The following is a 27,972-nucleotide window of genomic DNA, read 5'->3' as shown; positions in this document are numbered from 1 at the left end:
TGAAAAGTGACAATTTTCGGAAAAATTGTGACAGATTTTAAAAATAATTATTGCCAGTTTGTTCAACAAAAATTACTAACTCATGGGGTTTTTTTGTTATGGCAACTGCAATCAACAAATGGTGGACTTTAAAAAAATACAGAATACATCCGCTAATTACGTTGTCTAGTAGTACGAAAACAGTGAGATGAGTATTTTAAAAGTGATTTTTTATGATTCACCCTATAAATTTGTTGGATCAATTCCCTAACACCCTGCATACATTTAACTATAATTAACTCTTTAATTATGATCAGAGTTAGGCAAAGCCGAAGTGACGGGGAATCAATCAGACAAATATTTAAAACGATGGCGCGACGTCAGGCGATAAAGTTGGCTGACCGACTGTCCAATCTCAGTTTCAGTGGCGTTTGATGCAATTCAGGATTTCTTTGATCAAGATCATCACAAACACTGTGATGTTGAACTGTCATTTTTAATTTTTAAAGCATTTGAACATCTAGGAGATCTCGTATAACCTAGAAAAAGTAGTAATTGTTATTAAGAATTGGAACCCACGACTGCAATAACGTTGGCGATCGGACGATGATGTTCATTCACTACCACGAAGCCGAAGTCTGATTATGATGATTTTAGTAGTGCAGTCGGACAATCTCAGTAGTCAGTACACCTAAAAATCATTGAAAATGTAGCGTCGGTGTAATTGATTACCGTTTATCACGTTATATTTTAGAATCTATATAGTTGAAATTTGCAATCCTGCCTCTATTTGTGTGTTCTTGAGTGTATATCTCCATTTTTCAAAAATATTAATTACAGTTTTATCTCCCATTACTTCGAACATATACGGAAGGAAAAAAAACCCTTGTTTGGTGAAAATTTTAAACACCCTTGTGTAGGTAAAAAGAAGGAATTAAAAAAAAAGTAAAGGTAAATTATATTTTTAGAATCAACAATATATGACCATATCTCTATTAAAATTGCGGAAAAACTTGTTAAATTTTCAAAATTAATATGTAACACAACAATGTATTGTTTAGAAATATAAAAATGCAATAAAGTTCCTATTATCACCGAAGTCACTTATATAAAATGTATAATTTCTCATCAACAACTTTCCAATTAAACTAACGAACAGAAACTAAATCACCCTTTTTTGTTAAGTCTCAAGTAGCGACACCTTCCATTGTAAGACAGACAGATCGGTCAGATAGATGAAACAACCAAAAAGGATGAAAATCTAAATTTCCGCTCTTCCGGAAAGTCCGATTACAAGCGGAAATTCTCAGTTTTTTTCACATTCTTCTCTTGAGGTTAAACTCTCCGCCTGACTTATCTTAAAGCACTCGTGAACGAAATCCGCAACTATTCCGTTTCAGACTGTGCATTCACTGAAAGATGCAGTGGTACTTTTTACAATAAAAATCTTGATAGTTGTGTGCTGTAAATTCAAACGCAATATGTTTCCCTGGCATCTGACTCCTAAAACCTGAAAAGGGTCAATGCGGATGACAACCCCGTTTACACTAAACATCACAGACGTCACAAAAAGCGTCAGTCGCACAATTTGACGCTACATAACTTTGCCGCTAAGAAAACAAAACATTGAACTCTATACTTCTGTACAAATAAATCTCTCATTTTTTGTTAAAAGAAGTCGTTGGCAATAACATCAATCACATTTAAACTAAGCATAAAATAAATCGTGCTACCGCTGTCGTACATAAATAAGAGTTGGAAAACTTGTTGACATAAGGTCCTCGTAGGATAGAACAAGTTGAAGTCGATCGCAGAGATTTAGATAACGAAGGTCATTTTGAAATCGGATGTATCGGCGATTATCTGCAGATTAAGCGAGAAACTTTGTTGGAAGTTTAAAAGACTGTCATCAGTCGGATAACTGGTGTTTCCTTTAATTTCTCTTATTTATGAGGGCTACCTTCGGATGTTTTCTAATCAAGTTGTTCGGTTCACTGACTAGGCAATAACGAAATTGAATGATTACACGTCAGTAAGAGTCGAATTTTGTAGGCAAATAGAAATTAAGTGAGGATGGTTTTGTTGGAAGCTCTTTAAGCTCTTTTGATAATCGTGTCAGAGTTATAACTTTAATGGAATTGTCGTCAGCGCTAAACGGCTTGAAATGTTTAAATCACTTAAAACAGGAACCACATCGTAGAGAAGCTACATTTAGAATGATTTAATTTTGTTCCAAGTTTCTTTAATTCTAATTATTGTTTCTTGCATTAATTCCTTATGTAATTTGCAGTTGTGTTAAAGTCGTTATCAAATTTCACATTAAATTCCACACTGAACATTCACTCCTTTCTACTGAGAAAAGGTTGATCCGTCCAAACGTATGATTTCATTTTATTGAAATGTGTCGATTTATCTCATCCGTATAAAATATACATGATATAAGCCTTTCCGTTCCTACAAAATGTCCAACTCGCCCCTTTTATTATCCTCAACTTGAAACCTTTTTCTTTTATTAAAAGTGCAATTGAAGAAAATGATGTTTGATCTTTACTGTCATCAGCTGAACGGGCCTATAAAATATCTTTTGACTTGGATTTTAGAATATTGAAATTTTCCGAGATATTCGCAAAATCTTTGTCAGTATTTCGTTCCAACAACTTATTATGTGGAAAGAACAGTGTTATAAATAATAACTTCCCAAGGTTTTACTTGGTGGTTCTTCTACAATGCGCTGTTGACAGATATTGTGTACGAATGCTATAGAGTATTTATCAAAATTTTAGTACTTCATTTAGTCTGTCACCGACATGCATAATAATTTTTACGAATGTCATCACGCAAATGAGCTTAATCGATATTTGAAAAAATGAATAAATCCTTCCATGTTGTTTGAGCATGGAGTGTTGTTTTGTGTACTTCAGACGTTATATTTTTCAGTTTATTAGAAGTAAATGTTTTTAATCAAGTTAATAAATAATTACTTTTTATTTGGTTCTCATCCCTTTACTCTATAAACCGACATTGCTGCCCTAGGGGTTTCGGGATTCATTCAAATAATGTAGCAGATGACGTTATCGATTGATAAACGTCGTTTGTCATACTGTTCTAAGCATGCTTTTCAGTCATTGAATTGATAAAAGGATGCTTGAAGATAGGAGCGATTTTTAATAACTCCTGAAGCCCGTAAGGCAGCAGTGGTTGTACTTGTCCTAATAGGTTAAAAAGCTTATAAAAATAAAGAGTTATTAATTAACTTGAGCGTTAATAACACCTCCCACAGAGGAGGTGGAAAGAACAGCAATGAAAATGTGTTTAACTACTAAGAATGTAATGTTTAGCAGTAAAGGCTATCAGCAGACGAATGAAATTTGATATAAATAAATTACAGTTGAAATGGTGGACTCCGAGCACTCCAGAGATGTTTCCAATGTGAAAAGAGTCAAGTAAGCAGCAATTATACGGAACGTTTATTAAAAAGTGTTCATACTTTCTGGAAATGTTATTTTCCACCTTCAGTTAACACAAACTTGGCAATGTGACCTTTTCAAAACAACCGTGTCATTCAAAAACCTAGCGTTGATATATCTATCGCGTGAATTTATACATTCTGAACCCTGAAATTTTACGTTATTGTTGATCTCGTAATTTGTCTGCAGTTTACCTTATTTATCTTATACTGTTATTGCAATAATAATTAACAATTCTTGGGGACTTCTGCGTAAAGATTTTATTTGCATGTAATTTTAGCAAGAATTACAGTGGAAATTGGAAGTAATATTGCCAAAATTATATGGGAGAAAACAAATAAATTTTAGTGATAAAATTCACAACTTCCAACAAATTGGGTAAAAATTGAATAAAAAAACAATTTTAATAAATCTAAGTCCACATGTTAAATTTTTTTCGTCATACCTCTTTGTTATTTGATCATATCCGTAGTGTCTCCATGGAAGTTATGTCATCGATAACAGCCACGGACCTTGTAATAACAGCCGTGAACGTTATTTATTTAACAATATAATTATTTTTAATGAAATTTATTCCATCACGTTTTTTAATAAATTACAAATTACTAGAACACTAAAATAACCTTCTCCAGCAAAAAGTAGTCATCTGGTGCTTTCAGAAGAAATCTGATGATTTGCTCATTTGTTAGGATTTTTGCCCTTTTTGGTTTATAAAATTCAGATTTGCGTTTCAGGAACATAAAAAGTTTTCCATATCTGTAACAAACGTAACTTTTGAGTAATAAGACGTAACTAAAAATGACAAATACTAGCCCAGAAATGTCGATACTTTCATGTAATTTCAAGCATGTCTTTAACATGGAAATTTTTGTCCATAAGCTGTTTGGCGAAAAATTTTTGCTCAAGTGTGACGCGTAGTAGAGCAAAATATCGTCACTAATCCCCTCAACGCCTCTCTTTTCACCCCATCTTGTAAAATTCTGATATTCCTGTTCATACCTGACACTTGTCTTCAGAGGCAATAAATCCAAATTTTCAAAGGCCGCTTCATCGCGAATATCTTCGGGAATTTCACAAACAGCTACATTTTTACGCAACATGTCAAAATTTTATTTTTGATTTATAAACATACCGTTACTATGGATAAAAAGTTAAGACTATCTGATTAGTTTCTTGAATTTGTATTTTTTATGAGTATTTTTTTTAATTAACCAGTTTTAGGTATGACGAAAAATAGTGAACGAAATACGGCCGATAAACCGTATAACAGTCTCGGATAATATTTATACGCCTCGACTTCGCCTCGGCTATCAAACAATTATCCTCGACTGTTATACGCGTAATATCGGCCTAATAACGTTAAATACTATTAATTTTGTTTTAGTTACACAGTTAGACTGTTATTTGCTAAAATCACATACGTGTCAGATAACAGAATAATAGTCGGACCAATGACGTGAGATAATATTAAAAAGCCAGAGATTATAATATTTGAAAAAATTAATAAACCATCAACACTGCATTCTGCCTTGAAAATCCTATCGACAACAGTAGATTGGAAGTTTGACATGGGAGGAAAAGTTAGGTTATACAAATTTTCCACTTTAAACATATTTTAAGTTTCATGCTATGAAAAGAAGTCTACACATATTAAAACCATAACGCAAAATGTATAAGCCCGCCCACCTGCCCTGTCTCAATTGTGATGACTTTTTTTATTCGCCGTGAACCAAGGGGGCGGAGCTTAACTGCAAAATACTCATTGCTTTACAAGAAATTAAAAACATATTTTTGAGTGTCGTGTTGTTTAAAGAATATTGCAATTAAATTCCGCTCCTTTGACTGTCGACGATTAAAAAAAATCATCACAATTGAGATAGGGCGGGTGGGCGGGGCTTATATTATGCCTTTTTTTTTAATATACGTAGTCGTCTTTTTAGAACAGGAAACTTAATACTAACTTACAATAACGATGACAGACTGAATGGCAGATTTTGGAAGTGTTTTGACGTTTCAAAACTTTTAAAAGAGGGATAATAAACTCACATTCTACAAATGTTAAAATAATTGAATTATAATTTTTTTGTAAATACCTGCCTGTTTTACGATGACAACTTTGAAATTTCAACAGTATAAAACAGTGCCGTTCTAAGAATATGAAAATCACCACTGGAAGTTTTTTGTTAACAACTGCAGTCAGAATTTTCCAAGCCGAGCGTTAGCGAATATTCGCAAAGGCAGTTTCTGACAGAGTGGCACACTATTTTTTGGGCCGCGTAAATATATTATTATTCATCAAGAATTAAATAATTTCATATTTCTTGACATGACAGAGTGACAGTAAGAATCGAGAGTGACAGTCAGTGCAAACTTTTGTCTTCTTTTCCAAAAATCCATTACTTAAAGGTCAATAAATCACAAATATCCAAGTATATTATTTTATACTACATTTGCGTGTTCTTTAAAATGATTGACACTTGCGTATTTTTTAAACTTTATTAGTCTTATTATTATTATTAATATACACCAAAATCGCAATTACATGTGCCATGTCCTTCAAAATAGTCGATAGTTTAGGTAGTCACAAGCTGCACTTAAAAATCAACTATTTAAGATAAAGTGTTCTAACACCGAAAGTGTTAAAACAATGGGGAAACCTAATTTGACAAAAGAAAAGTGAACGGCATAATAACAGCAAGGCAGGGGGAAAATCGCTTGCCTACTGTTTATTTTAACATTTTATAACTTACTAGCGGAACCCGGCAGACGTTGTCCTGCTTGTGTATATATTTACTTTGTATATATGTATGGTCTGGAGCGCAGAATGCGTTGTAGAAAATTGAATAATAAGATAACTCATATTGATGCTATTCCATTTATTTTCATTAGTATACACAATGTACACATTTTTGTATTAGTAATTCACGTGAATGAACAAAATTTTTGACTATTGTATTCGCTATATAACTGAAACAACTTGAACACATTTTAATCAATACTAACATCTATCGTAACGCTAGTGGGTAAACAATATTTTTGGTTTTTCGATTTGGTGTATAGACGTACAGAGTTTTTGGAATTCCTACTCTGGAGCAAGCAACACACAGTTGACCATGCGAAAAACATGGATTTCCTAAATTTAATCCGGCAACGCGCAGAGACTGCCCTTGGGCTTTGTTGATTACCATCGCGAAAGCAAGACGCACAGGAAACTGTAGTCGTTTGAATGTAAAGGGCAAATCAGTAGGAACCATTGGAATGCGCGGAATCAGTTTGATTTTTTGGGTGGCATTTTCAATAATCTCTAGTAATTCACTCTTTGTTATTACTGAGGATTGTAGACAGTGAACATCACTAATGATTTTCTTTTGCGGTCAATACGATTTTTGTTGTAATACCAACGAAAACAATGCTGTCATTGGTGCCGCCATATATCTAATACTTGCTAACTCTTCAGAAGTAACATAGAAACGGTGTTCACGGACAAAGGGAGACGGAAGATATTGTTTTCTGTCTAGAAAAGTACCGAGGGTCTGTGCGCACGTACACAAAATAGAAGCGAACGTATGAAATGTCAAAACACATCTAGTCACGTTATCGACTAAAAATCAAGCAAATACGAGTATATGAGCAGTACTGTTTGGTACTATAGAGAGACAAAGAGGTCCGATATATTGCTCTGCCGTTGTGTTTTCGGACTCTTTTGAGGCCTGATAGCAATATAGTAGTATTAGATATATGGGTGCCGCTGATTCTCTAAATAAGTTCATAATACTTTAACAGAGAGGTTGATGTGCTGCAGTGCCATCTAGTGGCAAGTTACAGCAAAATCGATAACGCGAAAATATTCTCCATGGTCAAATACCAACGTATATCAATTTTCATGAGGATCGGTTGATTGGTACAGAAGTTGATGTGTTGCAGCGCCATCTAGTGGCGAGTTACAGCAAAATGGATAGGGCGAAAATATTCTCCATAGTCAAATGCCAACGTGTACCAATTTTTATGAGAATCGGTTGAACGGTGTAGAAGTTGATGTGCTGTAGCGCCATCTAGTGGCTAGTTAGAGCAAAGCGGATACCACAAAAACCTTCTCCATGAAAAACCACTTACATGCTTAGATCATATAATAAATAGATACCAATACTCAAACTGAAAGGTGTGACTAGACATGAAGCTATCTGTTGTCGTTTTCTACGTCCAGGGGAGTAGTATAATGCTATCCTTGTGTGATCACCACATCTTCATCTTTGTTATATGCATTTCATCTGTATATGTCTATTTCACTTCCATCCTTGTACCGCACCAGCGCAACAAATCGCTTTTGACAGATGTTTCTTCTAACCTCTCTTTCGAGTTGTTGTACAAAAAACAATTTTTGAATTTAGAACAAAGATCCTATTTTAAGTGATGTAGTCATAAAGGATCACAATTGCTGCCCAATAATTTACTATTCCTTTCGTTATCTACTGTGAATTATTTATAAAATCAAGCTGTCAACATCTTTCTTCCGAAGTTAGTTCAGACATACTTCCTAAAATTTAGGCGCGCAAAATTCAAATAGTGATCACTGATCAGGCAAGGATAGCTTCATTGTAATCCCTCCATGCACGAGAGAGATGTGTGACAGGAGGATGTCGTCACAGGCTGTCCTAGGGAAAGAACACGGCATGGTGGTATCTATTTATTATATGATCTAAGCTTACGTGTGCCAAATTTCATGGTGATCGGTCAAACGATTTCGGAGTCTATCGATCACAGATATATATACCAACATCCATTTTTATACAGGGTTAGTCACGAGAGAATTACTTCTGAAAATTATTTTTACGCAACCCAAAATACGAATACCATGTACCATTTGATACTAACTGAATTTAAAATGAAATGCTTAATCCATGATTGCTTTGAGTTTGGCAATCTCATTTTGACAATTGTGGAAAAGGAGGTTACGCGAGTGCCCATGGTGGTACCGCAGCCAGTCGGAAATCTCCTCCGGCGCCGCTAATAAATTTGTGAGTGTGCCTCTTGATCTTTTGCAACCGATTAATCACGAGAAAATTATTTTAAAAATTCCTTTTACGGCATTTTATTCAAAGGTTACAACACAAACTCAACCAAGTAAGTAAATAATTTAACTACTAATCTGTTGAAAATTTTGGGCATTTTGGGGGGATGCTACGGCTTTTTTGTAAATGGATGGCCGAAGAAGTCCAGAGGTTGCAGATTTGCACTTCGAAGAGGCTCTAGGTGACGCAGAGATGGCGAATTAACACATGCACATTAGCGGCGAACAACATTGGTAGAGCACTTACTGCTTCAGTATAGCCCAGATTGATTTGACTGTGTGTCGTCGATCCAATGGGGCTCTAGGGACGAGTCAACGATGAAAAAAAATGTTAAAAATTAATTAACGTCAAAGTGACACTCCCAAAGTCAAAGCAATCATGGATTAGGCATTTCATTTTAAATTTAGATAATATCAAGTGGTACAGGGTATTAGTATTTTGGGTTGCGTAAAAATAATTTTCAGAAATAATTCTCTCGTGACTAACCCTGTATATATAGATTAGTACTAGTATTTTAGTTTTAGTATTAGTTTTAGGTACGATTTATAAATTAAATAAATGCAATAAAATAAATATGATAGTAAATGTAAATAGTTTGAATACCTGTTGAAAATATGTCAGCAAAACTTTCTCGTGTGGAATATCAATATTTTTCACATTTTTGATAACACACCATGCTTTATAATGATTTAATACAAACTGGGTTCATTATTTTTCCGGCAAAAGAGAAGAAATTACATTTTCGGCCGTTTGTTCCATTTCACAAGATAAACTTGTGTCTGAATCGCTCAGGTCTTTGTTTCGGATTTTATAAAATTAACACAAATTATGATACCTAAAATCTCAAATGATTGTGCTTGTACATGTGTCTCTGTTTTTCTTTATCAATGAACAGCTCGCTGTTGTGGCAACTGGAAGATTCAGATTTCTTACACTCGGGTTTCTAGCTTTAAAAAATAATTCGTCAGAAAATTCTACCTTTTTGCTAAAGTTATATTAAGTAGTAGATAAAATTTTACATATCATTCGGATCGTAACTAGAAATCATTATTGTACACGTCGTGTTATATCAGACTCGGTCTACGTCTCGTTTGATAATCATCACGACTAGCACCAGTAGTACCATAATTACTGGAGTTGCGATCCTTGTAACATAAATAACTATCATATGATACAAAAAAACCTCCTCTAGTAGGCAGTACAATTTATTAAAAAAAAATGATATCGGCATTGCCCCAGTTTGACTCTTTGTTTGACAAATTTTTTGACAGTAACTGTCAAACTGAACAAGGACCACGTTGGTGTTGCCAACATCATTATTTTAAAAATACATTACACGGCCACCACACGATTTTTTTTTTAATCATATGGTATTTTAGCAATGCGTATTTTATTGTACATTTTTAATTGTTAGTTATTTTTTGAAGTGTTTGGTTTTGAAATATTTTTGGCTTTCGGTGCACTTAATGAATGGTAATAGTTTTCGTTAACCAATATATAGTTTGACTTCATAAATAAAAAAGCTATGTGAAGATAAATCTTAAAATTTATAAAGGACCTGTGTAGCAAACACCAAATTAATAATTTATAAATGATTTAAAAACATTTGTCGCTTTCACTAGATTACCATTCTATATAACCTTCAACGCGATAATAGAACTCATTTCAACCTTTTATTCATAACGATCCGATTATTAAAAGGGCCAGTTTTAAAAGTTAATGAATGCTGTAAAAATGCGTTCACAAATTTTAGAAAACATGTAATTTCTCTATTTTGTAGGAGTTTATGAAACGCCGAGAATACACGAAATTGGAACTTCTCTAGCTTGCACGGGACAGCATGAAATGCTGTTTTTGAAATTTATTTCAGTCGAATATCCTAATATATACTTCGTGACATCGATATAAATAAAATTTATTGGAAAATATGTAGTGACATTTGATAGTCTTTGTGCTTCAGAAATATTTTTTAATTAAGAAAAGTTAGAATTTCAAAATTATATCTGTATACTTTTGTAAATACATTTTGTGCTCTAGTTTATCTCAGAAATTATATCTCTGATTTTCCTGAAATTTTGTGAACTTTATTTTGGCATTATGTATCGACATGAAAATAATGAATGTACCACTAAAAAAGCTAATGGTCATAAATAAATATTTAACAAAAAGTTATCTGTAAAGTTCAATATTGTTAACGATTTAATAATAATCTTTTATTTGTTAATACTGTTCGTACAACACAATCAAAAATGAATATAAGAATTATTTCAGAAATTATTCATTTAATTTTACTGAAATTCCGAGCACTACGTAGTTAGTATTAAATTTTATATCACCAAGTAATTTATGAATTATTTTAAAAATTGGCCGAAGGTTACAGTACAATAAATCCAATTTTTTTGAAAAATTATATAAGATTTGACTTTGCGAATTTTATTATGAAAATAAAAATAACAATGTATATGTAATGTTAAAGTAAAAGCAAAGAAGCATTATTTATTTCATGTGAGTTTATCCATTACAAAATTTTGTGATGACGTCATCAACATTTTTGGAAGAACACGTATATCAATTTGTAAAGACGCAGTATAAAACTAATAATAACAGTACTGTATTCTCAAATGTTCGAGAAAATGAAGTCAGTCGTTCTTGATTTAATCAATAAAATAAATTGTCTAATCCATGAATTATTTTTTAGTCACCTGTACAACTAATTCTAAAAACTATAGTGCGTATTGATGAACAACAAGTGAAGAGTCATCATATTCTGCATATTTCAGAGAGAATTTATTCGGCAAAATTTTCAGATGACGTCATCTATTTTCGGGAAGGGAATAAACGAATAAATTTTGATTAACGATTTACCATGATTGCGATAACCTTAAAACGTTTGCAAAATCTCAAAGCATTCTACTTTTCAATTTCAAAATTAAACTATAAAATGATAATTTATTATCTATTAATACAATTTTGATATTTTTTGCAAGAAGAAGAACTCAACACGGATTCGTAAACGATAAGTGGAAGAGTATGTTATTTTATAAAATTTACTATTATAAATTTTGGAAATGACGTGGTGGGGATGATTAGTTAAATTTTGGTTACCCTAAGAAAATCAAAATTATATAACAACATTTTGCAATGCAATTTTGAAACTACAACAGCGAATGCTCTGAAATCTTGCAAGCGTTTAAAGGTTATAGTAATCAATATTTTTCCGTTTATCCCCTCCCAAAAAATGGATGACGTCATCTCAAAGTTTTGCCAAATAAATCCTATCTAAATGCATTCATATTTTTAGAATTACTTATACAGGGTGGCTCAACAAAATTAATGAATGGCCTCCTTGCTAAAATGTTGATGACGTCATCACAAAATTTTGTTATGGAAAAAGTTATTTGGAACATACGCAAACAGGCTTCTTTACATGTACATTAGTAGTACACATTTAACTGTGTTTTAAATTCTAGGAGGTTATAACAAAAAAATTAAATTCGCTAAATTAAATTTTACAATTTTTCAAAGCAGCTGCATTTGTTTCATTGTGCGTTAGGAGCGAGAGAAGTTCTGCTTATATAACTTTAGACCAATTTTTTGTATTTAGCATAAAGTGACATGCCGAGGAGCGCGAGCTTATTAGTTTGTACGGAAAACTTAACGCAACCGCAGTGATCTGTAGTTTGAACGTCAATAGCAAGCTTGGATATATTAAATTCAATGATCATCACACTTTATTTGACTCATAAATTTAAGCTTGGCATGTTAATTTTGACATAATGGTTGTGAAATAACTACTAAACAAAGAGATATTACGTTGAATTAATGTACGCATATATTACTTATAATTTTCAGCTTAGTTTATATACGCCTCTTTTGTTAAACTACAGGTGAATCATCAGTAACATATTTTAGACAAAACACTGCGGTCATTTTAATATTTCCATTGTTGAATACAAAAAAAAGCCTGTGGAAATCAGTGGCGGCTCGTGAAGTTTTCTTCAGAGGAGGCTCAAATTTGAAAAGCACTACTTTTTATATCTTTTATTATCTGAATAATTTTTTTCGTCATGCCCACGAAAAGAACACTCTTGCGTTGACAGATAAATTATATTGCATCGATTAGTCTTTTCAAAATTGCCCAATTTTCATCAACTTTCTCGTAACAGTTCTCCCTTTTATGAGCCGAATCTAAATTATTGGCAATGTTTTGCTTACCAAGCATTTCTAATTTAATCGAAGAAAATATGTCTTCCTGTGATTTTTCATGCCTTTCTATAGCTCGTGACAAATTTTGTAAATTATTATAGCCTGTTTTACCCCAAGCGGAAGATTTATCAGTTTATCACTTATAAATAATACACAATTCCAACAGTATAATTTGTTTCTTAAAACCGAAGCCGTTAACTATTTAGTTTTATTATAATTATTTTCATGAAATGCTCTGTTTTGTTTCTAATTGTAACTGTCAATACCATTAATGGGAGTGATGGTGTTGGTCTTCCCTTTTATACCCTTACCTACGTAAAGCCTAAACACCACCACCACTGAACAGGGAGCTCGCGAAACCACCTCAATGTTTTTCCTACTTACACCCGATTGCTCCAACTAATAAGAAAGAGATAAAGTTATCTGCACGACTTGATCTGAAAAGAGATGAACTAGCCGGAGGCTAGCGGCTTGGAGCGGCTGTCGAATCAACGTTTTAGCCAATGCAATGCACACTGACGGTGCGTCAAGGTTACGATCTCTTATTCAGATGCATCGGTAGTGATATGAAAAATCGATTCGATTCTTGAATAATCGATTGTATCTCATACTAAAGAATCGATTTTCTGTAGATATTTTAAACTTCGATTAATATTTAAATCGATTATTTTTTACGAGAATCGGCTAAAAAAATCAATACCCGTTTAGAAAAATCTAGTGACTTTAGCCACATTTGCGTGGTACTGGTTACCGTGCTGTGCATTGAATGTTGTTCTGTGTGTGGTTCTTTGGTTTTGCTGTTGCTATGGTTACCTACATCGTGCCTACATCCCACACATAGATAATATAATAATAATATTTGTAATAGATAGGCAACTCCTTATACTGACAAAAGGACAGAGAAAGCAGCGGCCTCTGGTGGGCTGTTCCCCAACAAAACCAGGGTTACAGCCTGCTGGGTTTTTATTTTAATTTTTGTTCCACATAATTTTTTTAATAAAACAACATGCATATTTCAGAAAATTAGCTTTAATTTTTTTAATTACAGAATTTATATGTATAATGTTCAACAATGTTCAATGTTTACTCACTTTTTTTTTCTTTTTTCGTAGTATTTCTTGGCTGCGATATATATGGCGTCGTCGTTTCGATGGCGGTTTCGTTCATCTTTGCCACTGAGAACTTTATTAATACCACCGGCCCAATTATAACAAACTAACTCAGTGAATTTTGATATTAGAAATTCTTTGATGTCCCCCATATGTTCACAATTATCGTTAAATTCGAAGTTCACATTCATTTTCACAGAATTTTTCAATATTTCATAGCCAGATTTTTTGAAGCAATATTTTGGTGTTAGTTTTTGTAGCACGTGATAACAAGAACTTAAACCTATAATAAGCTTCGGAGTACAATATTTCAATTTATTGGGAACCGAATCTTTAAATTCTTTCGCAACAACCAGATCATGCCACTCATTTTTGTTTACTGTTGTTAAATCTTTTTCGCATTTTATGCATGTTTCTATTCCTTTCAATTGTTTAACAACAAAACCACTTACGTAGCCCATGCTAATTTTATCTATATAAGAAAATTCCGGTCCCGGGCTAATCAATAAATTTTCGTCAATTGTTTCTATTTCTTCGGTTTCGTCATCTTCAGATAGGCCTTGCGTTATAAATTGTCTGACGGACGTTAGAATTTCTTCGGAATTATCAATTTCACAATTTGCAGAAATAGAATGAGTGGTAGTTAAATTATTAAACAAAAGAGTTTTAAAATGATTTTTAAATTGGGTAACCGTAGGATTTGTATTTCGAGCTCCTTGTTGACGAATTTGGCCGAAAAAATTTTCTAACGGGTCTTGATTGAAAACCCGAGGCTTAAAAAACGTTAAACCATGACTTTTCAAAATTTTGAAAATTTCTTCGAATCCATTTAAGGTGATTTCCCAATTTTTTAAACTTGGCGGGATAAACTTTTTGCCTCCTTTCTCAAAATGCATATTTCGTAGATTATTTCTCGCGCATTGCCAGAACTTTAAATGTTTGGATCGTTCTGTTACTGCACATCTCAAAAAATTCCTTTTCATGGGCTTTAACACCCTTCCATTTACACTATCAAACAATTTGTTAAAAAAACTAAGGACCTTAGAAGTGCCAATCGCTTCCTCGTCTAAGCCACTGTCTCCAATTTTTGTCATTAGTCCCAGAACCGATGCAACTGTATGGCTAAAAACTTGTGCAGCACATGAGACCTTCATTTTCCTAATTTTTTTGGGATTAACATGACCCTCGGTAAGTTTTGGCATAGCACGTAGATCGGTCGAACACTTGTCTAGTTGGTATGCTTTCTGGATGTCTGACCATTGCGCACTTAATGGTTCTTTGTCTTGTATTTTCCAAATTAGTTTATATTTTAAGAGATTATTGCGAATTCCTTTAAGAAGATGCGGAGGATCATATATGTGGATTATTTTCTGCTCGTTAATTTTAAAAAATTTGATTTTGTCTCCAATTTGAACATTAGTTCCAATAGAAGATTTCATTAAATAATTAATCACTGCCTGATTATTCGTCCCTTGGTCACTTACTGAGGCTATAATTTTTAATCCTGCGTCTTGACATTGTTTTACAACTTGTTTAATTATTCTCGCCAAATCTATTGTTTTCACCGGACCGCTGGAGAAGGTGTACAGAAGGGGCTGTTTCCATTCCCTTTTTATACCCTTAATCATGAAAACGAGAGCCCTATCAGCAATTTTTTCGCTCTTTTTCTCTCCAAAATCCTCAAACCCTTCAAACTCTTTTGAATGCGTGTTCAACGATATATGTGGTTCTATGGAAATTTCGTCAAACATTAGGACACATAGTTTTTCTTGCTGTTTTAAGCCTTTAACTTTTGCTTTTAAGTTGTCAAATAGTGCCTCATTGTAACCCGCTTTAATCGGTATTCTATTGAGTAAGGCCATTATAGTTTTTTTCGAAGGCATAGGAAATATTTTAGAAAAGAGTTTATATGCTCTGTTACTTTGTTTGTTCAAGATGAGACCCATAATTTTGTCATCCAACGTATATCTTCTACCATTAGGATGCACATCGGCTAATCTAATCTGGGTCTTTACGAAATTTGCAACCGTCCGATTCAAAGGCGCTGTCACCTTTTCAACTAGTTCTTCTTTCGAAATTTTTGTCACTTGCTTTTTTTTATAAAAATTTTTGGTTTTTGTAAGGCGACATACCTTTCTCCTGAGTTTTTTTGTTAAATTGTAAAGTTTTTTTGCTTCTTCAGGAAGCTCTTTGCTGTACGTAACTCCTGCGATTTTTAAGATTTTTGAAGGAACTTCGTTAACCAATGCAGAGCTTGATGATCTTTTTAAAATGCGTCTTTCACTCAAGGATGGAACTGGGATGGAATCGGGACTGATTTGCTCGGAAACGGGATCACTTATGGGGTCTGCAATAATAAATAATTGTAGATTCGCCAAAATGTAGTTTTTATTTCACCATGAAAGAGAGAAATACGTAAATATGTAAATTTTACCTGCAACCGTGTCTTCTTGAGAAGAAACAGGATCTAAATTTGAATCTGATACAGGAAAATGGAGAGGCAAAAAAAGACTTGGCAACACATCCTTTTTCAGCAACACATTAGACGACCGATCTTCCACAAGAAAATGCCTGTCACAAATACGGTGGGAGCGATACACCAGGTCTGCATTCTTAACATGAAGATCTTTATCTCCGCAAAGCTCAATCCATCGTTCAAAACGGCTTTTGAATTTACGGGGATTTGGAAAACGATGTCGCGGGGATTGGCGATCATCGCAGGTTACAACGGCACACTTGCGGTACTTCACCATCCTCTAACTGCACTAGTTAATAATAAAATTCCATATCTTCAAATTAGACAAATATTTTTACCTTATAAAGTCCTTAATTGAACGGGGAACAAACAGTAAAACAAGAAACACCAAACAGCAACACAAAAACAACAATAAAGAGAACGCGAACACCAAAAATATATATAAAAGTAACGAAAACAAAACTAACAGAGCAAATTAATCGAAAAACTGTGGCTCAAAGACCAAGATAGCAGAACAGAACGGTTGGGAAAGCACGGGAATCGAGACGATAATTAATTTTTGACGTTTCAAGTTGTCAAAGTAACCGAAGCGCTTTTATTTATTATTTTCATAGATATTGTTTTAAATTTAAAAACATGCCGCCAGCGCCTCTCGTGGACTGTTCCCCGTACTAAAACGCATGCCCATTTCAATCCTTTGAAGTTCCCGCCCCATGATCCCACATTTGTAAAATCATCGTATGTGCATGTGAAATACTGAAATGCCTAGATTGAAGATTTGGCGGAAGTGGTAAAATCCCCCTTTTTTGTAAGTAAAATTATTAATCCGTGTATTAATCTTGCCAGATTTTTTGTTCGTAGAGTTTAGGTAAACCACGATTTTATATTTTTTCAATATTTTAGATATTAGGATGTCGATGCCAACGTCCAAATCTATTAAACGATATTTTACAAAAATCGATGCAATATCCTCAAGATGTAGATTTTGTCTCAAAATAGTTAAAAATCATAGTAATACTACTAATTTGCTCAGCCACATGAAAAGGAAGCATCCTATGATCCCTTTGAATCAGAAATCGATAATGAATGTAGAATCAAAATCAGAGCAAGAGGAGCCATGTAAAAAAAGACAATGTTTCGAGAAGCCCACATCCCCTATTATTCAATCCGAACCTGGGTGCAGTGGTAGCAGGACAATTGAAAGAAGTTGTGATAATATATCGAATTTATCAGAAGCAACAACTTTAAGCATCTTGGATAGCTCATCATTTTCACATATCAAAGGAAAACAGAAAAAAGTTACTGAAGTGTTTGAAGAAGTATCTTCATATACAGGTTTGTTCAATAATTGAGCAATTTATATTACAAAATTTATTTAAATTTTAGAAGGTGGTAGAAATGCCAGTAAGATTACAAATGCCATTTTGTATATGCTGGCTGTAGATAACATGCCACTGAAAACTGTAGAAAATAAAGGGTTTAAGAAGTTTTTACAAACTACACTTCCACTGTACAAACTACCATGCCGAAAAACTTTCACGAATATGATGGATGAACGGTATGAAGTTATTAGCTCTCAAATTAAAGAAGATTTTAAGAATGTTTTAAATTTCACAATAACAACGGATATATGGACTGATTCTTTCAACACTCGAAGTTTTATGGGAATCACCGTACACTTTTTTAACATGGGTGAATTAAAGTCTGTGAATATTGGTGTGATTATGTTAGAAAAAAGTCACACCGGTGAATATATATGTGAAAAATTAAATGATTTATGTGTGCAGTGGAATATTGACAAGGAAAAAGTAACGGCTATTGTAACGGACAATGGAAGCAATGTTGTGAAGGGGGCATACCTTTGTTTTGGAAAAAAAAAACATCTTCCCTGCTTCGCTCATACACTGAACTTAGTAGTTACAAACGCCTTAAAACTTACAACTCATCTAAGTGATATTATCAATAAGGTTAAAGAGATTGTTGCCTTTTTTAAACATAGCACCAAGGCAACTGAGGAATTGAAGTCTCAACAAATCCAAAATGGGGCGCCAAATAATAAAACGTTGAAGCTAATCCAGCAGTGTGAAACTCGTTGGAATTCAACGTACCTAATGTTGCAGAGATTTTTATTGTTGGCAACTTACATAAGTTCAGTGCTATTTAATTACAAAAATCCAACTATGGTTAATCATGATGAAATTGAAATTTTAGAAGAAGTTGTTTTAATTTTAAAGCCATTTCAATTACTTACTACAGAAATTTCAGGTGAAAAATATGTAACAGCAAGCAAAATAATTCCTCTGGCACATTGTTTAAAATTGTCCTTAAATCGTTTGGATGGTTCTACTGAGTTTGGGAAAGAGCTCATCACAAATTTGGGTAATGAAGTACAGAAACGTTTCTATTCTGAGGAATCTTTTATTGACAGAAATGAAATATTAGCAGTAGCAACTGTTATTGACCCTCGGTTTAAGAAAATACATTTTGAAAGCGCACGATCGTTATCAAATACATTAAATATTATATCAAAAATGTTTCCAACAAAAACAAGGGAGGTAGACTCTGAAGGATTTTTTAAACCAGTTTCTGATAATAGTAATGATATATGGAATATTCATGAAAATTTGGTTGTTAGTAAAGAATCTCGAATTTCAGATGTAAATAGTGGAAATGGTTTGCCAACAGAATTGAAGCAGTACTTAGACCAATCGATTATTGCTCGAAATGATGATCCAATTCAGTATTTTAAGCAGTTAAAGATAGCGTTTCCTGAATTGTATAAAATTGCAACCAAGTATTTGTCAGTTGTTGGTACATCCGTACCATGTGAGAGACTGTTTAGTAGAGCGGGAGAGATCTTAGCAGACAAACGGTCTAGACTAACAGGACCACATTTGTCAAACTTAATATTCCTGAGCAGTATTGAAGATAAGTACTGGTTTGAATAATTTACAATTATATTTTTGTTTTAAGAGATAAATTTAATTTTTATGTTTACGACTGAATATTATTGATTTTGTATTTTATTGTATTAAGTTTATTTTCATTTAAAATGTTCACAAATTTTTTATTTTTTTACTCCAATTAAAGTTTATGACAATGTTGGAACTTTTTTTAACATTTTCCACAAAACGATTTAATCGAATCGATTATTTTGATTTGTGATTAATTGAATCGATTAATGGTCTAATCAAACTTTATCGATTTATCGATTCGATGTTTTTCGGACCAAAGTCGCATCACTAATGCATCGTCGTTCGGAGGCTAGCGGCTAGCAAGCCTCTGCCGCTGAAACCAAACGCGGAGTGGTGTGAATGTGAATTATGATTGTGAGGGCGCAAATATAAATTTTTCCGACATTTTAACCTGATATATGATGAAAGTAAATGAAATCCAAGAAAATATTCTGAAAAATAACAAATGTCTACAAAAATATAAATTCTTTCATCGAAAAAAATTAGAGGAAACTCAGCTCCAAAAAATAGAGGAGGCTCAGCCTCCCCTGCCTCCTCTGAGGAGCCGCCACTGGTGGAAATGTAAATAGGCTTCAATACATGCATTTGGAAATGATTCATTTCTCCTTTCGGCATTCCAGAAGTTACGAAAAGCTCTCTAAAACAGAACATAATGGAAAAAACAGTCATAAAGCTTGCAAATAACAACATCATAATTAAGCGTTTCATCATCTTAGTTAAATGCATTTTAGTGGTATGTGGCTCATTGCCAGTTATTTACGAACAGTTTTCGTCCTTTACGTTCCAAGAAAAGAAAAATGGATATTTTGAAAATTCTATATAACTAAGGATAGCAAAAACGAACGAAAGCAATTTTCCTAGGCGAAAATTTCAATATTGATTTCCCAGAGGCTTCCAGTTGCTCTCCTATATTTTAGTTCGAGCAAAAAGCACGGAAAGAGTTTTTCCAGTTCCATTTAATCTTAACCCGCAAATTAATTTCGGCTTATTCGACTAAATACAAATTTATTTGCCTAGAGTGGAAACCTCTACTAAAAGTTCACAACATCTATTGTTTTTGGTAAACTATTCGACTTAAAACGAGATTCAACATAATTAAATATAATCGTCAGATTTTGTGTAATAGTGTTGACATTAAACCTCAGTTACTACAAAAACTTTTAGTCACTGGTGTATAATAAAGGTTTAAAAGCTTCTTAAAACGTCTGAAACTGTAACGTCACAGCTTTCATTAAGTTAGCTTGGTTGTAAAAGCACAGACGACGCATCTTTACACCAATAACATGCCACAATTACCACAATACAACGTGCTTCTCTCATATCAAACAAAGAAGGAACATTAATTCACTTTCATATTCAACATTCCTTAGTGTACGTAACACTGATATATTGTTGAGAACTAGAATGAGAAATCTAATAACATAACCCAGGAATGTCGGTGAATTTGAAAGATATAAGAATGCAGAAATCGTAGAAACTTTTGTGACAGAATTGAAAGAACTGTCGGGAAAATTTCAAACTTGGACGAGAGTTTAAGTGGAAGTTTTGTGCAGCTAGACATCTCATTCAAAATAGGATAAAATGCATGAAACTTTGGTTAATACTACCTATTTTTACTGGAGAATTATCGGATGGTGCAGGATTCCTTTTCCAAGAATTATTTCTTGCTTCACAAAGCCTCTTTGATGAAACGTCAGATTTGACGACATCACTGTTAGTAATTGGAAACTTCACCATTCAGACTTTCCAGATGGAACTCGTTGATCTTTTGTAAGAATACTACGTTCATATTATGTTCTCCACATACATAATACTTTTATCGTAAAATATCAGTAAGAGGATAAAACACAGAAATAGTAATTTTCGTACAGCGCAGAGTGATAAAAATTTGGTTAAGAACTTCGCTACGGGCACCCAATTTATGTAAATTTTGTTTACATGGGAGCGTTACATTTTGTGTACTTTATAAATAAATGCGAGTCACTTTGAACATTAGGCAGAGTGTAACTGAAAACTCTGTCGAACAACCACAAACAGAATTTGTAATAAGAATTTTGTAAAAGGGGTCTATACCGAAACAAACTATGCTACGTGTAATGACTACAAGTGTCAGCAAATAATAACTAAAAACATTTCCATCATAAATATTCATACATATGCCCTACAATTTATCATTTCTCACTGTAGCTACGTCATTCGATAAGAACACACTGATCACTTTTTTACTATGGCCGATGTATTCAATATTGTTGTTGTTATATTTTATGACCCACCACCGACCTGGAAATGAGTGGTATTCAAAATGATTCCTTTTATTACGTTTATCAACACCAAAAAATGAGATGTTTTAGACAGTAACAATAACGTTTTTAATAATGCTCATCCAGAGGATTGACAGGAATATACTGAGCATTGTCTTAGGAGGTCTTCTGCCCCCTTAGCAGACTCCGGCGCAGATCTTCATGCAATTAACTGTCATGGAGATTCGAAAAGCGAAATTGCTGTAGAGGTATACCTAGGAAATTCCATCGAGAACAACAAAAAAAAAATGTCGGCACATGTGCAAATATCCAACATAATGTACAACTTAATGAAAATATGCAACAATTTCATTAGCGGTGTAGGTCAGTAATATTAATTTGCCAAATTGTAAAAACTGTGTTTTACAATAGGTACTACAGAATTGCTATAAAGAGAAAAGTGATTCAGAGTATTTAGAACTAACTTCCCCGGAAATAAGCCCCTGCAATAGTCTCTTGTCTCAAAAATGCAAAAAGAGATATGAAATGATTTATCAGAAGTATGTGAATTGGCAAGCCGAAAACAAGGTTACTTACATCAGTTTCAGAGACCATTTTCATGGCATATTTTGCACAATTAATGCTGAATTCAAGCCATTTTCATTATGGGTATCTATTCGATGCTCAGAAGTCAAAATGGTGGAAAAATAACTCTTCAGTACGTTATACATGAGGGTTTCAGGAATCCTCCAAAAAAATAAATAAAAAAATTCTTTATGATAAAGATTACAAAAGAAACATATTTGTATAAAATTAATTTGGCAACACTGCACGTACCTAATGCGTGAATGCCTTCAATTTACTTTCTGATTCTTTACTAACGATCGACCAGTAATCGTTAATCATTTATTTTATTGAATTACGTTCCCCTACAGGCCGGTGGCCCAATTACATCGGAACGGGGGACATACACAACACCCAGAGCCGGGTGGGAATCGAACCCACCACCCAAGGTGTAGCGGGCAAGCACGAAGCTACCTAACCCACCCGGGTCCTCAATTATTAACAAAACAAGCTGTAATTTTTCAGTAATAAATAAATCAGAAAGATCATTTAATAAGAATCATAAATTATAAATCAAGAAAAACCAACAAAAAGGAAAATCTATGATATCATAACCTACTAAACTCTAGAAAAGATGTTCAAAATTTCTGCCTTGTACATTTAAGCAAGCTCGTACTCTTCTCATTTATTCTGTCCTACATATATTTTCCTTTAGTGAGTTCGGTATTTCTTGAATACCTTCAACTAAAATTTCCAAATTTTAATCATTTTTGGTAAAAATTGCTCATTAGTCCACAAAATTTTGGAGGTAAATCGTAATTTTCGTGAAGTAAGAATTACTACTCTGTTGTAATAATGATGCCGATGAAGTATTTTACTTCTGTAATTTTATTTATTGTACTTGGATACATTCTCAACGCTGCCAATACCCCTATAATTTATTGTCAGATGGTCAGCCACAAGATCTGACACCTCGTCCTCTAACTGTGGAAGTACGTGTGATCCTAGGACGACCTCGATTATGGAACTGGATTCCAATAGGAAGCAAACTGCCTGTTTCCCGCAATCTTGCGTCCAGTCACCTAATCACATTTACCGTAGGATGCCTTCTTATCCGATAACACCGGATATAAACTCGTGCGGCAGCGGTGGTATTGCTTTCGCATTCGTCAAAAACCAGATACATATCAGTATACTCATTAACTGCAAACATTTTACTAACTATAGGTACAATTTTTATTTTTAATAACATTTTTATGCAAACGTCTCGAAAAAGAGTTAATTACTCGAACGACAGTACAAGATAAATTTGGTATAAGAGTAAACTGCAGGCAAATTACGAAGATTATAACTTAAAATCCAGGGTTTAGAATAAGTATATAATGTCACTAGATGGATATATCAGTGCTAGATTTTTTAATGCCACGGGTATTTTGTGAACGTCACTTTGCCAAGTATGAGTTCAACCTGATAATAACAGTTCTAGAAAATATGGAAACGTTATTTTAATAAACCTTCCAGATACTTTCGGTTTACTTATCTATCTCAGGTTGGAAACACCTCTTGACTATTTGGAATCCACCATTTCAATTAATTCATTTATCTGGTGAGCCGATAGTGATAAACATTGCATTCTTAACAGATCATAGTATATTGTTTTATTAGGAACAAAAGTGAGACTTTTCGTGGCAAACCTATAGGATTGACGACTGAGCGTACGGGGCTGGCAATTACAGCTGAGCCTCGAAAAGTCACTTTTCTTCTAATAAAACATGCTCTTTTTTTGGCAAACGAGAAACTGGGTTCAATTTTTTGGGCATGAAAATGTTAAAATAAAAAAAAATACTGCTTTATTTTAAATTCTAAAAGCACTAATAAGATAACTAACGTGTATTCTAAAGTCTAAAAAATTGAAAGAGACAAACCAAATAAAATAGGTACCTCTCACTTTTTCTGCCCCTGATAAGCGGCAAACAGAAATACGAAAACAGCCTAGGCAGAAAAAGTGGAGTCATTATACCCTTTAAAATCTTGTGTGTTTTTTTCTTTCAATATGCATAGAGTTTTTCACTTTGATCTGAAAATGGGTCAGTGGCAAATTTACTTTAATATTTACTAACTGAAAAGGTCTTTCATCTTGTTTAATATTTCATTTCCAGTTATTTGAAATAGCTCATTTTTCTACTGAATCATGAGGAAATTGATCAAAAATATTATGACTAATTAATTATAAAATGTTAATCATAGCAAGACTTTCATCGAATTCACCAAATTATAAATTATCGTAATTATTCGCGATTGTGAGTCATATGGAATCTGATATCACACTAAAGCAACACCAAAAAGAAAAAGATTAGAACCTTGGATGTAACGTATCTTCGTGTTTAAAGAAAACAAAACTTTGTTTTGCAAATTTTCTTTCCAAATTTAGATGATGATGGTACAAAATTTACATTATTCTTTTTTAGTCTCGTTTCTTTCAAGGAAGTATTGTAATAATAAATTGGATACTTTGATGTTTTTTCGACATTTCACGGCCCCTTTAGGACGAAAAAATAAGTATTTCCTTTCCAGCTGCTTGCCTATTTGTCTGCCTGTTTGCCGTCTGTGTCGATTTTTATTACACAGATAACCTTTGAAACTATTGAACCAATTGTTGTCAAATGTTTATGTATATGTTTGCATCGATTTTCTAATAGCACCTAGAAAAAAGATTTAGTGAATTGAATGTAACATATAAATACATAAAAATTTATCGATGGCGATACGATTACCAGTATCCTGAATTACTTTTTGTCATGTTGATTTTCACATTCAGTACTTATGAAACGATGGATGAAAGTGGCCTTTTGCCAAAGAATATAGTTATAATAATTTTTTCATGACTCAATACTTTATGTTGTTTACAATTAACATTTTAAGCATATACCAACATAAGATAATAATAATAAATCAGTAGATCTTCAAATGTACAATAAAAATAGGAATGTCGTTTTATTTAATAAAAATAAAGACTAATTGTAGTCAGATGTGACCGAATCTTCAAGGTTTATTTTGACATTACTGATAAATGTCTTGAAATCTAATTCACAACTGAAACATAAAAAGAAATCTAATGACTCGCGCCGATCTCCTTACCATATAGAACGTGTAGTACCTACCATAAAAAATAAAAATAAAAATATTTGTCTTATTACTAATTACTCGTATTCACATCATGCATGTATTTATGTATATGTTATGTATACATGTAGTATTTATACTGTCCTTGAAGTCTTCTAGCCTTTTGTATGATAAAATTCTAGACCCTGAGCTAAAATCGATTGATACAAGTTTCCAAAGCTCAGGTTGCACTTGCCGCTTCATAAATCGCCCCAATTTTAAATGGTTTTACAGCGGCATTGGCTATATCCCACTTTGATATATTATCAACAACAACGCAATATACGAATTTAACTTTAAATATCGATATTTTCTACGGACAATTTGCTAAAATATAATCAGTTTTTCCAACACATATAACCCCGATCGGCATTATTCGCTGACAAATAACTCAATTTCAAAGCTATAAGCCTACATAAAGACGGAAAAGAAAAATATATAAGCATAAATTGCAATCGATTTAAAACGTAACAGAAATGCTTACTTCGCATTAGCAACGTCGTCAAAATACTACGGTTCCTATAAAACTAAACGCATTAACTAGCATTAATTTATTTATTCTCCGTAATGGTTAATACTTAAGTGGGCATCTTTGTACTAAAATATTTTGTATTTTATAAATTATTCAGTAAATGAGTGTTTAACACCTGTTTTATGCTTGGCATGAATAACGATAAGGTCAGCAATTTACATGTAAATTCCAGAAATTCCGGTGACAAAACTGGTGAAATTTCCGGTCGTCGGAAGCGACGTCTCACCTCGAAGTTCTTAAAAGCCATCAATACCATTAACGCTGTGTGGAATAACGATGAGAAAATAAAAAAATACTTCTTATTATGACTAAACCTCTTTTCATAAGTAATAATTGTGGAGGAGCTTTTAATGCTTCCACAATTCGGGCAAGTTCTCAATATCCCAAAAAATTGCCCCTACCATCACCATTAGCGGTTTCCTGGAAATAATTACTTCCCCATTAATAGAACTCTCAATAAAAATCCAATATATGTAGTCTCAAAAAAGTACATCTATGCAAGCCATTTCAATTTCGGTCTCCAAGCTAAGCTGAATGGGCTCTTTTGAGCAAACTGGCGGGTTCTTAACACGACACCCAATACGGGTCATGTACATTTATATAAATAAAGCGCACTGGGTCAAGTTAAGTCTCTTTTATCCAGCCGGGAGTTATCTGGAAAAACTGGCAGAGCGGCTGGATGTGAGAGCCCACATATCCAAAATTGCGTTCGGGCCCTAATAAACAGCTATCAAGAGTTTGAAGGTCGGTGACTGTTTCGAGATTGGGACGGCGTCCCGGCGGACGTCGCGGCGCCACCGTGTGCGACTCCTTGACCGACGCCGCCGATGCGGCAGAGCCATACTCCGGGGTGCGCACGGTACATGCGAATCTGGGTATTTGCATAAATCATGGTTCGTTGCCGATTCTGCACACCTCTGGATAATTGCATTAGTAAATGCGTCTGTATAAACACCGAACACGTGATATAGCGGAAATGACGGAGGTTTACTCTGAAACTGAGATGGGAAAGTGATTGGGAATTGGGGTTAACGACATCTTTAAAGACGGTTAGGTGGTGTAGGGTCGGTTTATTAATTAAGCCAGTGACTGAAAATGTTGCCAGTGAATTTCTGGAGGTGGATAAGAAAAGTTTCAAGTATATACTATTTATAAGGTCGTTGTAAATTTTGTTTCGAAATAAAAATTAGAGTCTTTATATTTTTGGCCGCACAGGTTCGATTTTTTTAAATTTGTCAGGTTTTGGTAAATGAGACAGTTGGGATGGGAAGAAGAAAGAGTGGCAGATAGGACAATTCCTATTGAACATTCTGTTAGAGTTCTTAAAAGTTTCAAAACTTTGAAGACAATTTACAATTTTAATTAATTGGTTCGTTGATTCTACGGTCATTTTCAAAAATACTCGATGATTCTGATGACTGTCAAATATGTTTTTCATTATAGTTTTGGAAATTTCATTCTGTCCTATAAAATTTTATTGACAATAACGAGACGGACAGTAGTACAATGGTTAGAAATATTTATGGCTCACACCAGTTCACCCGAATTTGTGGGAGAACGTTTAGCAGGTAATTGTACCCATAAAATAATACTCGTTCGTGAGGAACGGTAGGCCATATCCGGACCTGGATTATTCTGCTTTCTGCCATCTGGGGATTACCGGCACGCGACAACTTTAAGTTGTAAATATCTCTTGCTGTTGTATTACTGTCCGTCTCGTTATTGACAATAAAATTTTATAGGGTACAAAGAAATTTCCAAATCTATACAGTAATTTACAATTCACTTGAATATGCGGATAACTTTAACACCGCATTTGCTAAGCCACTGGTGACGAGGCAAAAATATTTTCGTTAATTTACTTTTTTAAAAAGAAGATATTCAAAGAAGAAGAACTCCTTTTTGCTGATAATAATCTTCCATACACATATTCAGTCGAACCATTAGAATTGATAACTATTTTAAACATCTTGGTTATTTCTTCATTTAGAAGCATAATGTTTGATAATAAATTTTGTTTCATATCTTTTGTCAATGGAAAATACTAACAAAGGAGCAAAATGTATGTGAACTTTCCTGAATACGTTAAAGCTGTTATTATTTATAATTACATGTAATTAGTATTTTAAATAAATGTAAACAAGACAGTTTTTCAGCTTACACTAATGCACATATGAATGCTAGTTTGCAATA

General features: G+C 33.6%; 2 protein-coding genes across 5 annotated transcripts in view; one reads left to right on the top strand and one right to left on the bottom strand.

Moving 5' to 3' along the window:
* Dop1r2 (Dopamine 1-like receptor 2) overlaps positions 1 to 27,972 on the bottom strand; it is a 266,998-nt gene that overhangs the window by 111,087 nt on the left and 127,939 nt on the right. The window lies entirely within an intron of this gene.
* On the top strand, positions 17,042 to 19,404 carry LOC135126697 (E3 SUMO-protein ligase ZBED1-like). Its single transcript, XM_064052787.1, has 3 exons — positions 17,042 to 17,114; positions 17,210 to 17,641; positions 17,693 to 19,404. Exons 2-3 carry the CDS (start codon positions 17,218 to 17,220, stop codon positions 19,252 to 19,254), a joined length of 1,986 nt encoding a protein of 661 aa, XP_063908857.1. The 5' UTR covers positions 17,042 to 17,114; positions 17,210 to 17,217; the 3' UTR covers positions 19,255 to 19,404.

The sequence above is a fragment of the Zophobas morio genome, unplaced genomic scaffold, assembly GCF_036711695.1.
Source record: "Zophobas morio isolate AGI-343-1 ecotype UQ-CSIRO unplaced genomic scaffold, CSIRO_AGI_Zmor_V1 ptg000011l, whole genome shotgun sequence".
NCBI lineage: Eukaryota > Metazoa > Arthropoda > Insecta > Coleoptera > Tenebrionidae > Zophobas > Zophobas morio.
The sequence above is the reverse complement of the archived record's forward strand: the minus strand, read 5'-3'. Positions and strand labels throughout refer to the sequence as shown.